The sequence below is a fragment of the Lepisosteus platostomus genome, chromosome 10 (genome assembly GCF_059453375.1).
Source record: "Lepisosteus platostomus isolate fLepPlt1 chromosome 10, fLepPlt1.hap1, whole genome shotgun sequence".
Classification (NCBI taxonomy): Eukaryota; Metazoa; Chordata; class Actinopteri; order Semionotiformes; family Lepisosteidae; genus Lepisosteus; species Lepisosteus platostomus.
In genome coordinates this window covers 41,253,088-41,267,748 of record NC_142620.1, presented here as the reverse complement: position 1 = coordinate 41,267,748, position 14,661 = coordinate 41,253,088, and the positions used below count along the sequence as shown (strand labels likewise).

At 39.0% G+C, this 14,661-nt stretch overlaps 1 protein-coding gene across 1 annotated transcript in view; it reads right to left on the bottom strand.

Annotated features, from left to right (window-relative positions):
- Nucleotides 1-14,225, bottom strand: part of abcb7 (ATP binding cassette subfamily B member 7) — a 73,420-nt gene extending 59,195 nt beyond the window's left edge. The window contains exons 1-4 of the mRNA XM_088649014.1: nt 14,042-14,225; nt 11,399-11,479; nt 9,168-9,254; nt 4,859-4,978 (exon numbers count right to left, since the gene is read on the bottom strand). Of these exons, the coding sequence (XP_088505140.1) occupies nt 4,859-4,978; nt 9,168-9,254; nt 11,399-11,479; nt 14,042-14,194 (441 nt within the window). The 5' untranslated portion in view covers nt 14,195-14,225. The remainder of the gene's footprint in view (nt 1-4,858; nt 4,979-9,167; nt 9,255-11,398; nt 11,480-14,041) is intronic.
- Between the last annotated feature and the right edge of the window lie 436 nt (nt 14,226-14,661).

The window sequence follows — 14,661 nt, the reverse complement described above, 5'->3', positions numbered from 1 at the left end:
TGCAAAGAAGAACCTGAACCTTACAACTGAAGAAGGCTCCACGGCCAAAACGTTGCGTTTTCTTTCTTCTTTTTTCAGCAGGGAATAAACCTATTACTTCCTTTGCAGCTTACGCATGCTGACGCAGCTACCCACCTGAAAGTACATTCCTGTCTGGTGATGCTTTTAATCACATAGATGCCATCAGTGCCTGTGTTTCAAGGTGTTTGATTACCACTGCTGTTAATTTACTTCATTAATACTGGCATTTCATAGTTTGAGTATGCCATTTAAGTGAGAATCATTCTCAACTGTGGTTACATAAAAGGGCTTATATGACGGACTGAAAGGACTTAGTTCCCTGGGAAACTAGGAAATATAGAAACGTAGAAAGTTTCTATGCATACAGCTCTGACTGCTTTAGTTATAACAAATGTCACATTGAATTTACAAGGTAAGTGTCAAAGTTCACAGTACATTTATTGACTGGAACTACAACAATCTTCTATTGCTCAAATCAGATCCTGTTTGATTTGCATTTTTAGGTCACAAGGGTCTTTCAGCAAAATTCATGGAGTGTAACATAGCACAATAAAGGTATACAGAGAGAAGTAGTGTTGAGTAGCACAATATGGGCTTACTTGACTGAAGACTATAAGCCTACAGGTGAAGCAGTGGCCACAAATATTAACACCATTACAGTAAGTAGTGCCACTACACATCAAATTAATCTTTTAAAACATAAAAAGTCGCCAATCAAACTAAATCTTTCGTTGATCTCATCACTGTACTTGTATTCATATCATGGACATTTCTTTTTGATCATTCATAGAAATGTTATATGGCTTAAATATTATTACCAGAAGCCAACTGATTTAACTTACATTCTATTTAAAAGTATAACTTCATATCTAATTCTAGACAAAGCTGTTCTACCAGATTTCTCTCTCATTGCACAATCCAATATCTCTTTGCAATTTTAACAAAGATTTTTGCACACATCTCTAAAATGGAGTATGGTCACCATTTTGCTTTGAATGGTTCACAGACAGATTCACAACCATAAGCAACAGCCGAGTCTCACCTTCTCCAGATCTTTTACACACTCCTCCTCTGACAGACCCTAATCCCTGCATGGCCTGTTGACAGTTCACAACTTCCCCTCTCCTCACAACACAGGCTTTCAGTGAGGTTAATATTCCTTAATTTTCCTCATTAACTGAATTTTATACAAAAAAGGGCCTATCAGCAAGTTAGGCATTCCCAGCCGTGTCAAAACAATATGTCCAATATTCTCAATGAATTAAAATTTCTTTAAAAACGTTATAATCTGGGATTTCAAAATTCAAATTATGCCATTTAGAGGAGCTGTGAAGAGCACTGTACTTAATAAAATGACTTTCACTGTCAAATGTGTTCATTTTGGATGCACACTGATTCAGTGATTAATTTAGCAAACAAAAAAAACGGCAATGATGAGCTAAATGTCACCTTTAATGCAGAGCTAACATTTACTGGATGCATCAATAAGAGAGCTGCTTCAAAACACCTTTCACTAGGGCTAAGGGAGCCTAAGGGAGTGAAATTAGCAAGGTCACTGTAGAGCACTGCAAGGGGAAGGTAATTTCCTTGTGTAAAACAAGTGCAGCACGCTGGGCTGAATAATAAGGCTCATATAAAGAAGGCTGCACAATTGGAAAATCTGTTAGTAGCTGTAAATTAACGCATGTTTTCTTGGAGTGTAAAATGGACGTTATTGGGGGAGCATTGGAGATGTACACGGCCAAACAAATCCCAATTCCTGTTATTCCGCATTGATGGAAGAATCAGTTTATAGAGGACAGCCCATGAAGCATAGATTCCATTTGCTTTATGACCATTTTTCAGGCTGCTGATGGGGACATCAGCTTCCCTGGCTATTCTGGGTGGTATGTTTCATGATATCATGCTCCTCAACATTACTGCTGACCAGAAGCACTTGGCAGTGACCACCATCTGTCCACATGGGGATGGCAAATTCCTCTGTGGACAGATGGTGTGGCTCCTGCTGGCTAACCGGCCCTATATCTCAATGGCCATCTGTGAACATCTGGAGCAGTGCTCCTGGAGATCAACTCCTGGAAGGCCTAGTGTCTTCTGGTTTTTGTTCCAACCTGAGCTGTCAATTTTACCTAATCCTTCTATACATTTCTAAGTCAGAAAATATCTAAGATTTTACAGTTCATAAATGAAGTCACTTCATTAAACTTATAGTTTCATATAAAATCATTTGAAACCATGTAAGATATATTACAATCACAGTTAAATAATTAAACCCATTATATACAATGTAGTGCTCTGTTACAAGAGCCAAATACACTAGTTTGGACTATAAATTAGTTTTACTTTTACTACAGTCTGGGAAATCCTGTGAACTTTTTAATGCAATCCTCACTCCTCTAAAACTGCACTAAGGGAGTGGAGGTAGAGTAAAAACAGAGTGTTTTTGTAATGTGTTTACTTCTTGTATTAACCCCCTCAACATTCTTCTTTGTCTTGAGTTTGCATTCTTGTTGGCTTTGGTTTTCTAAACTGTCCTGTCCAAACCCGAAACATTTTAAAGCAAGTATAATTTTTTGCCATCTTATTTCATGTATCCCTTCTCTGTAAAACTAACTTGGACAAGACATGTCAGGTTGGATTATTACAAGACAGATATCAGTCTTCAATGCGTTCAGATATAAGAGAATCAACATTTATTTTGTTGCTTGTGTTAAAACAGCAGGAAATCGTTTTACATCTTTAAGTGGTGTGCAGCAATCAGTGTCCACAGCTCTTTGTCTAACAGATACAACGTGAAGCATTAATAAAAACATTTTCACATTGTCATTGTTTTTCCCCACAGCTGTTCATGCTATTTCAAGAGCAGGTAACAGGGTTCCCTAGAGGAGCAACATGCTTCCCACATGTTGCTACATCTGCTGAAATGATATACCAGTAGTTGTTTCCATGGTTAATACACTGACAAGCTTTATTTTTACAAGATGTCGGCTCTTACGTGCTTGTTTTTTGGCACAGTTGGTGTGTCAATTAAAAACTGTAAGTATTCTGGTACAGATGCCTACATCCCTAATCTACAAGCACTGTGGTAACAACCCTTGATTCAACAAGGAATAGAAAATTTTCTTCTGTGCTATACTGTTGTTGAAGTGGGCATAAGAAAGGACAGTAATACAGTACCAAAGGGCAGGTACCTGTAACCACAACAGTAAACCAAAAATCAGGACTTTACTTTGCAGTTATTTACCTGAAAGTTGAAAGGTACGATTATGGGCAGTCGAAGTAAAAATGTTCAGAAGCACAAAGTATATGTATAGTGTTTTGCCTTGCCCTTTTTATCAAGCCTTCTTGACAAAGCCTGTGAATATGCATCTTGGAATAGAATAAACTGAGTTCAACCAAGATAATTACATTTCAAAGAACATTACAAAGTATGAAAAGCCAAGGCAGTTCTAGGGCTTTTAAACAATATCAAAACCACCTTTTTCTGTCAGTCAGTCAAGCCTTTTCTCATAAAGGCAAACATATATGCAGAAATAATGAGGGTAGAGGATTTTTGTGACCATTTTCATATACAATGAACCTTGGGTTATAATGAGATTTACTGATCCTCATAAACAACTCAGCATGGGTGCAGAAAATGAAGATCTTATCCAGTGTGCTAAAATTCTTTTCAGAAAACATTAAAGCAATTGATAACAGCGTATAAAATATTTTGATGCAGTTCCACATGAAAGATTAAGCCTTTAACTCAAAGCTAAAGAAACCCAAGATAAAGTGTATGTGTGGAGTCGGTTAACAAACAGAAAATGGATGGTTCTGATAGGGGGAGAAATGGTAAAGTGGCAATGCTTACCAAGATATGGAACAGGACCCAATACCACTCCTTTTAACCTATTTCACATGGCTAGACTCGGGTATATTTAGCACCATTGCTAAGTTTGCAAAAAATAAGAAATTGTAGCAGGTTTATCAAACATTATAAGACAGTTCAAACCAATTTTGGATATATGCAAATTACTGAATCTACATCAAACTGCACAATGTTCAACTGTAAAATGCATTTGTGTAACATTTAGAAAGCATGTCCCAAGTTGATCATTGTAAGGCAATAAACAATTCTAGCTCTATGGATCTCCGATATCTTCAGATTTTTAACCTACCTGAACTACTAATAACTAGTAATTAGGCTAACTGATTCTAGTAAGTACCTACCATTATGTATCGACTTCTTTTAGCTTGAAGCCCTTGGTCTCAGCATAACCCAAACTTTGATTCAGTTCTTTACTGAAGGCAGTTAAGCAGTTATCAGCTTGTTAAAACTCCTTAACAATGGGTGTAAATGACTTTAGATTGTGAATTACACACCCTGTTTCACATTAAAAACCAAAATAACATAGACGCTCCACTGATTGAGACTGAACAGGTGCGCTGTGTAACTTAACACCTTTCACACAAGCTTATCACCCATGTTGGCCTAAGGAGATTTATAAACTCGTATATGAGCAATTCTAGTACATTACTAACTAGTGGGAACTAAAGTGAAAATACTACAGTATTGTCAGTTATGCAATTGCCCAGGTCTAGACGTTTTTGTGGAGACAAAATACCCAGAGTATTTTTAAAGTAATAAAAGGTAAAAGTATATAAAATTCACCACTAAGTTGTGCAAATTTCTAACATCACCCCACTGTTTTAAGAGCTAAAAGGATATTATTCATGATTTAACAGGATACATAAAACAAATTAATGAAAAACGCAGAGGGAGCATAATGTAGCAGATGCAGAGACAGGCAATCTGAAACGATCTGCAACACAAACTCTGCCCTACCATACCCACCTTGGCGCCAGCAAGAAGTCCCAGAGAAACAGCAACACGTGCCCGGAGATCTGGTCTGTCCTTGGGCCACACATATGAAAACATGGCTGCCAGGATCTTCCTTGCATCAACTTCCTTCAGCTGTTTAGAGGAACAAAAATGTACGTTTACCTTCTAATCAACAAACTCTTTCACAGAACATCATCTCGTCTCTGCTCTTCCTCTGTGTAACACACACTGAGAGGGACACACATGTAGCCTAAATAACGACATGTTGGATAAATTTTTCCCCGCTTCCCCTTAAAAGACAGTCAGGAGTCCGTCTCAGAAGTTATTTAATGCACATGGGAGCGAAACACACAGAGATGCTCTGTGTATTTTTCTCAAGGTAATTTAACTAGAACAGTCCTTAAATATTTTTCTGTTATCCATCACGCTTCCCTGTGCTTACAAGATTGTCAGTGTTCCAAAATCATGCACATCTTCCTATCTCCCTATTTACTAAAGAAAACGTATTACTTTTAATACAATTGGTTACTTAGGTTCGTAGCACACTTTCCTATATAACGATATAGAATTATGTAGTAGCCCTTGTGTCCAGCATTCTTTCAATCCAGTTCAAACCAGTTCTGAATGTCCGCCTTATAAAATATTGCATCTTCTGCAGGAAAAGTGTGTACAAAGTTCACAGAGACCCTCTCAAAAACATTATAGGGAATATCTGGTAAGAGGCAAAACTAAAACTATACTGCGCTGGAGTTCAGAATGTATTGCGTCATCTAAAATTAACTTTTTTAACATCACAAATAAGCTTCACAAATTTGTTTCTGAAGTTTGAAGGCTGGCATTCCTTTTTTTTTTTATTTAATGCCACAGCTTAGATTTGAGTTAATACTACATGGCCAAGCTAAAAAAAATTGTGTGCTTTTCTCAATGCAGCCTACAGAACAATGTGAAGATGCCATCCATACCAGCAGGGGCATGACTGGCAATGCCCTATGCCACATCCATGGGCTTCAGCCTTGAATGTTAAAGACCATATAATCACAGGGAGTAGATGATTAAATATTAAGATTAAATATTGCTAATGTACTAATACATTATTATATATTAAATATATATTATATATTAAATATTGCTAATGTACTTAGTGCTAATGTACACTTTTAATGTGTCCATGGCTATTTAAAGTGTTAACGATATCAGTAGAAGATCTGGCACATACAAAAGACACCTTTACGTGTCCCAGAAGCCTACAATGGCTGGTTTGTGGGGTTGGTGGTATGGCATTACGGCGTGTTTTGAAACATACAGTGATTATACAATAAGCTAACTTAAATGAAATGCAGTTTGCTGTAGCTAATGTATGATTTTTATTTTATACCAGATGTACATTTCAGCATGTTCATAACCTTCTAATCAAATGAGAAGGGATTACAAAATACAAGTCTTCCTCCCTAAAACAAGTAAAATCAATCATAAGTGTATTAGTATGTGCATGTATGTAGTTTGAAGTATTATGAAATAGCAAGACAGTGTACAAAATAGATCAAATACAATTTAACAATAATAAAATGCAGGGAACACAGATGCACAGCTCTCACAAATCGGTCTCTAACTGCACAGATCAAGATTCACTCTTGTTGCATGATAAAGAAAGCAGCAGTGTGTTAGAGGCTCTATAACTATCTCCCAAAGTGAAGCTCAGGTGTGTGCCACGACATACATAAATTTGTGAAATTTCCTGCATTATTTGATTTTTCATTTATTATTTCGCCACCATGCCACGTTTAAACAAATTTGCGTACATTTAGTGTAAAACGCAAATCTACTGTATGTGTTAGGTGTGCAGGCTCATAATTCAGTTTTAAAACACATATACCATTGTTTCAAGTAATACTGCTTATTTTCTTCCCATTTTTTCACTCATTCTAAATTAAATGTGTTAAGAACAAGAACTACATAGAGACTTGGATACAAGTTTTCAAAATCCTGACAAGTTCTAACAAGTTCTAACAGACTGAACCCAAAGTACTATTGCAGATTCCACAATGAAAATAGAAACCAGTTTCAGAAATTAATTTGAGCCAATGACTATGATGTTGGTGAAAGTCTGTTGCCTGCAATATCAAAGTGCTAAGAATCCCCCAAGCAACTTAATCAATAAAGGTGCTTGATCAGAGTACAGGTTAAGCTATAAACCACAGAGTACTGATTAAGCACTGATGACTACTTCACCAACCAACTGTGATTAGGATTGCCATTGGCTGAGTGGTGCTAGAAGCTGACCAGGATTTTCTGAACCTGCTACATAATAGTGTCTCCTGGAAACTGTCAAGCGCCTGCAAGCATCCAGTATCATGACGGAGATCCACTGCTCCACCAGGTGGTGTCAACTGCATGTGTAAAGCCCTGTACACCTTGAATGCCTTTCACACCTGGGCAGTGGAAGAGTGCAGACAAAGGTCTTCAGGCCAACTGGATACAACACAGAAAATAACTCCCAATTCCAACTGAAAAAAAAAATACTGACCTTCGGAGTGTGTATTTGACGTTCAAAAATTTAAACTGGTCTTTTGAGTCGAACTTTCAGGAAAATTTCCAACTGTGCTGTTAAAAACATGAAGGATAAACCCAGTTCCTACCAATAACACAACAAGCTATGCAGAGGTCGCTGAATTTGTGTCACACAAGGACCAGGTTGCAGAATCTCTAAAATCTTCAGGGCACAGACCTTTTTTCTTCTGCTTTTCACAGGGCTGGATGGTGATCTGTTACAGACTATGGGTCATTTTAAAAGTTTTGTACAGATGTGATCTGTTTTGTTACTGCATCTTTCCAAACCCTGCTGTCTGTGTGTATTATGGCAAGAACAGAATGACAAGTGGTGCAGTGGTTAACATTGCTACCTCATAGTGTTGGGGACCTGGGTACAACTGTAGACCTGGGGTGCTTTTTGCATGGAACTCCTCGTGTTTACATAGATTTTAGATGTGTATTCCAGTTTCCTCCCAGAGTTCAAATGCCTTTGTGCGAGTGTGTGAGTCAGTGTGACCGCCAAAGAGTGGCATCCTGTCCAGGGTGTATCCTGCCTTGCCCCCTTTGCATGCCGGGATAGGCTCCAGTTCCCCCATGACACTCAACTGGATGAAGCAGTTAGAAAATAAATGGATGTCAGTACCATCACCCTTTCATTTTTATACTGGAAGCAAGTGCTGACGCACTTCCATTCTGTAATTTAGAGATTTTTGCTATTTGTTACCATTTGTAAAAAATAACCACATTTTTTTATCCCCAGTTTAATCCCCATTATAAATGTTCCTGCTCTCAAAATTCTTCTGGTCTCCACAAACCTCTTCGACAGACATTACTCCAGACAGAGCTGAGGAAAGGTATATGAAACCCCATGGTGAATTGGTTAAATTTCACTCAGTTTTCATGTAATGCATCTTTGACTGTTTTGACTTCACAATAACTCTTTTCAGTGTTTAAAGAGTGAGGCCTCCCACAAGCCCAGAGGATCTGTGATAAGTGCAAAACAGACTCTAGTTTGTTGAGTTTGACAGACTAGCAGTTTGTTGCCAGTGTAGCTGTTTACCTTGCGTACTGCTCACTACCACCTGCTACAGGGACAACTGTGGTCTCAGAAGCATGTGTAGGCTCCTCTATTCCACCCAACATGATATCCTCTAAGAATATAATATGGCTTCAAGACAACCCTAACTCAAATCAAAACCACACACAAAAATTATACAGGGCACGCTCTGCATCATGTATTGTGACTTACACAAAGTTACTTCCAAGACAAACCTACAGTATACAAAAATAACTGCCTTGACATTTGGGGTGATTTTTTTTATTTACAGAAGTAAACACAAAAACAGATAGTAAAGATTTGTCGAGGGATAAAATATATTCCAATGAAGCTTTTGTTTGTAAAAATGTTAAAAGATTATCGGGAAAAATCCCACAAATGAAAGGATAATGTATACAGCCAAGTTGAAAGAGTCCCATCTTTTTTTCTTAGAACAAAGGACTGACAACCCAAGCTGATAAAGTGAACAGGACAACTCGCAATTAAGCACCTGCAGATTGGAAATAAAGAATAGAAGGAGCTATTTACGAATAAACAAAACTGCAGTTGTGTAAAACATTCTGCAAACTATTCTGAAGAATACCTCAATAAAACCCACTAATAAGATCTTAAAGTTAAACTACTGGCAGACAAAAACTTTAAGAGCAGCCTCTGAACTACAGACAATAGGTAACACCCAGCACCCTGAGGAATGCACCTGTTTTTTCTTAAAAATCCAAAGGACGACAGTCTTACCACATTCTTTGGATCCGCATTCAGACCTCCACCAGCGTGTCCATGCCAGCATGTTCGTTTGTCTGCCACATCCCACCACTTCAAGCCCTGAAGCACAAATGAAGCACAGTGACATTTAATGCAGTGCCAGTAGGAAAAACAAAAATAGTTTGTCAGTTACTTCTGTATTATCAGTGTTTTATACTTGGCTACAAATCAAAATGACATTGACATTGTCTCGTTTGTTGCTTTGAATAAAGATGTCTTATAAACAACAATAAGACAAGGCAAAAAGGTGTCGGGGTTAAATTGTCTCTCAGCAATCAGTAAAAATGCTTTTAGATGAACGGGAAAGAAAAGTTCAGACAGACTTCATGACAAATTCTTCAATCAAAAAGCCTGCAGGTGTTTACTTAGTGAATAATACCTAAAGAATGAAACTAATTTGCAGCCAGATGTTTGAGGCAAAGACTGAAGAGAATGTACAATCCTGATGTACATAAAACATAACTGTAATAACCTACATAAGAAGCAGTTCCGTGCAGAGACTAACAGACAGAAAGGTCTCCCGCCACTGTATTAATACTTTCCTTTTACATAAGAAATTTCACTACTTTCTACTGGTTTGCCACATTCTAACGACCTGTATAGCTTTCAAAATACAACCTACAGAGAACCAGATTCTTACCAAAAGAAGGAGAACACCTTACCTGGACAGGCTGACAAAGAACACTTGACAGTAGCACCTTTTTAAAACTTGATGAGGTCTTTAAAATAATAACTGGCCACCAACCTCTCCTTTGTAAGGTGTTGTAGCCTTTAATTACATCTTATTTATATACTGTATACTGCATTTATACACACACTACTCTTTTGCTCCCCAGGCTAACATACTGCATTCTCCTCTTTTGCCACTTGGTGCCTTCAAACTTGCAATAAGTTACTTACAGATTGATTGCAGAATGTGAAAGCGCATTAAGACTCACCTGAAGGCGGCTGTCAGTAACCAAGCAACAGAGACTAAATGTTTTTTTGTACAATGGGAAAACAGCATGTCCATTTACTTTTGGAAAATTTGAGCTGTCTGGCAAAGGAACAGAGCCTTTCTTTCCCTAAACTCATGAACTCAGTATAAACCACCCTAAAGACTTCATTAATCTGGTAAAAAGGCAAACTCGCAGGGCAGGACAGCAGGTCAAACAGAGGTTGAAGAGGAAGACGAATTCTGCTGTCTTTTTCCCCAGTTAAAACATTGCACCTAAGAGTACTCCCCCATCTGCCCAAAAATATCACATTTTTTTCTACTTTCTCATTTTGATTTTATAGCATATAGACTGGTTACAATTCCAGCCTATGTGGAACACATACCAGTGTGAAACATGGCCCTTTCTATACTTGCTCTTCTGTCCTAATTTCATAGTGAAGATGATAAAAGTTGACTCCCACAGCACTTCATCCATGATGGAAACTTCAGTTGCAGCCCTGGTGTGTACTGAAAACACCCAGGCTGTCAGATGAGTGGCAATTACTAAAGAGAAATAAAATAAGCGAACAGTACCCCAGATATATACGAGCACCATGGGATTCCAAGCTTAACTACAGCAGCCATATCACCCTGCAACTCACAACTGGCAACCCACTGAAGCTAAGCAGGTGTGAGCCTGGTCAGTACCTGGATGGGAGACCTCCTGGGAAAAACTAAGGTTGCTGCTGGAAGAGGTGTTAGTGGGGCCAGCAGGGGGCGCTCACCCTGTGGTCCATGTGGGTCCTAATGCCCCAGTATAGTGATGGGGACACTATACCGTAAACAGGCGCCGTCCTTCGGATGAGACGTAAAACCGAGGTCCTGACTCTCTGTGGTCATTAAAAATCCCAGGGTGCTTCTCGAAAAGAGTAGGGGTGTAACCCCGGTGTCCTGGCCAAATTTCCAATTGGCCCTTACCAATCATGGCCTCCTAATAATCCCCTTCTATGAATTGGCTACATTACTCTGCTGTCCTCCCCACTGATAGCTGATGTGTGGTGAGCGTTCTGGCGCACTATGGCTGCCGTCGCATCATCCAGGTGGATGCTGCACATTGGTGGTGGTGGAGGGGAGTCCCCATTACCTGTAAAGCGCTTTGAGTGGAGTGTCCAGAAAAGCGCTATATAAGTGTAAGCAATTATTATTATTATTATTATTATTATTAACTGAGCAAGGTCAGGTTGCATCAGAAGAAAACATGATATGGGTGTGTAGAACATCAGCTTACCTTTGTAGCTTCCAGTAACTGCCTGTGACTGTCCCTTCCTATGTTTTGCCATGCTGCTGCCCTTGTACATGTGCTTGAAACCTGCAGAAAAAAAAACAGGTCAGCCTTATTTTAGAAAGTGCTTATTGGTCAGTTAATCACAAATATTACCAGTGCTGAAGAAGCTAGAATGTATCCTAAAATGGGTTCGGGTATCTGGATTTGAGCTGCACAGCAGCTTGGACACTAAAAAGTGCTTAAATTTTAGGATTGCCAGTTGTATGTTTCTCACCTAATGGCTTGCAGCTATGAATCCTGTGACCACACACATGCTAGAAAGAGAATTATTAGCATAGGAAGACTTCACTAACCTGCCAGCTCTGAGCCACAAGTGTTTTAAGGCGTTATTGGCAACACAACCCCGTAGTGGAGGATGAGCACTGATCGGCAGAGCAGGGCATCACTCACCAATAGCACCACGTGCCTACAAGCGTCCAGGTGGCCACAGGGGGCGCTGTGTCACTAACAGACAAGACAGCCCTAGCCAGCTAATCCCTCCCTAGCATCGGCAGTGCTCAGCTCAATTGTGAACCACTGTTTAGGGAGTCCAAGTCCCAGGCGGCTATTGACATGACCCAGGCTCGAACCTGTGGCCATAGAGTTCCAGCTGCACTCAGGAATGTTGGTCTATCAGTTGAGTCCCTCAGGAAGCTCCAGAAAAACTCACTTCAGGAGCAAAAATAGAAAATGTCAAACTCAAACCCCACACAGAATTTACATTACAAAACTACATCAGCACAATCAAGGAAAGTCAATTCTATAATTCTTCTAAAGGAGAAAGCATTTTTTCTACTGAGACGTTTGATAATTTACTTGAACACACTGGAAGTCATCTATTAACTGTTGGCATTTCTTAAGAGCTGAAACCTCTTCTTAAGGCAGTTACGGGTTAAACTATGTTTAGTGCAAGAGATGGGCTGGAACACAAACCAGCAAGCATGCAAGTCTCCAGGACCAGGAATGGGAACCTGGTGCAGACAACTCTTTAATCACTGAGGCTAACCCATGTCATGTTAGTCTCTGTATAACAACATACAGGGCTATTTCTGTGACCACCTCCACTTCCATTTCCACACAATCAAGAACCTTGCAGATGAAAACACACACCTAACAATCTAAAATGTCTTCACTGACACAAAAAACAGTAAATGTCTGACTGTATTAAACATATCAAGTGAGAAAGAAAAGAGTGAATTTGAATCAAAGGAGCTAAACACGGGGGTGAAATACCTAGGTTTTGTTCCAAATCAAGATCTTAAGCTATATTTATTGATGTAAAAAATGCCTCAAGCAGATGATTTTTTTTATCTAAATGTAATTCTTTACAGCAGCTTTTTCCAAGTTGTCCAGGACTAGTGCTGGAAAGGAGTAATTCAAAGTTTACTCATCATTCAGGTTCCTGCAGCTAAACCAGTTTTCTGTTGCCTAGACATAAGAGATATATAGTTCAGGTGGGTAGCTGTGTCAGCATGTGTAGGTTGCAAAGGAACAAGTAATAGGTTTATTCCAAGCTGAAAAGAGAAGAAAGGAAACAACGTTTTGGCTGTGGAGAAGAAGGATATTACTTGTTCCATAAGAGTTTGGTATACATACTGTACTGGAGTATATACATAAACTGGTCTGAAGAAATAATTGACCCAACAGCTCTATAGGACTAGAAAAACGCTTTCAGAAACAGCGTCTGTCATGCGTTATATAACGCCTGGAGGTAAGTACATGCAATACGAATTTTCATCATCACCTCGGAGCAGTAGCTCCACTGTTAGGAGTGCATTGTACTTTATCTCCAAATACAAGTTGCAAAATGTGAACAAGCCTTGTTGTGATAGGAATGTCATGTGATACGAGGTCGCCTGACCACCTACACCGGTGGTAGTGTAATATTACATTTTCCACACTTTTGTGTTTCGCAACACGGATCGGATACTTTCCTGCACCGGAACAATCAAGTGTTATAAAGATTATCTATAGATGACCTATAACAACCGGAAGAAAACGGCATTTCTAATAGCGTTTTTTCCCTACCACCAAAATAAATGCCAAGCCAGATGGCAAAGTCAGCGCAACTCTAACACTGGTCAGAAATACATTATTATTTTTTGTAAATAGTGATCACGGACACACATCGCAAACACTGCAGCTCTAATTGCGGGTTAAGGATTTGAGGTAAAGAAAATTACACCGATGGTAAAACGTTAAACAAACACCGAATGGTCCGAAGGGCAACGTTAAACAAACACACACTATTAACAGCCAAGTATCTCCCTGAGAGAAAAAAACTTTTTCTGAATAACTTCAGATAATATACAACTGGTTACATACTATCAATCCCTTCCTACACAAAAATATTAGTCCTCATATTTCATAAATCGCAACACTGAGCTTTATAGTAACAACTTTTAATGCAGCTCTAAATCAATTTAAATGCAATTGGACTCCAATGTTCCTCATACGTTTAACTCACACTTCTTGCTTTGTAAGCTACGTAACAGTTGCTATGACACGAAATTATGTTGCACTTCAACATAACTTTACAACCTCATTTGTTCGTCCCTGTGTTACTTAGGTGTCCTTGTGAATTCATGCTGCCCGTGCTGCTCTTACCTGGCATGTCTTCTGCTGTAGATGATATGTCCTGTTCTTCTGGCCGTTGTGATGTTTTAGAACATGGTAGGAGCTAGTCTGTTGTAGTAAAAGTGCCAGTTTTCTCCTCTGAAAGTAAAATCCACATTTCAGTGAACCTACCAACAGCGCCATGTTGAACGAAAAAGAGGCAAGTTAGGCAAGTGACTGACGTATTATGGGATATGGTGTAGCTTGCTCCTATCAAGAAACTGACTCCATGTTGGGTCAATGGGAGGGCGAACAGCCCGTGGAGTGTTTCTTATGAAAATGAGCCAAGATGGCGACCCATCCTGTGTAGTTTCCGAATATGAAAGCGACTACTTTTGTCAATGGAAGATATGCCGGTGTATTTATGTATTTAACGATAACGCTATTTAATCATGATGCTAAAATTGCAGGATCAGTGAGGTGGTAACTATTTTAAGGTGTGTTATGAGTTCAGTATAGGCTGTCCTCTAGTTAGTTTATTCCAGACTGAAGGATTGCGTTAGATAGGCAGAGGTAGCCCTGTTCCATGTTTTTTGGAAACCGGGGCTGGAGGTACCATTCAAATAAAATCTCCTCTTTATAAATCAACTAAAATATATAATAGCAATACA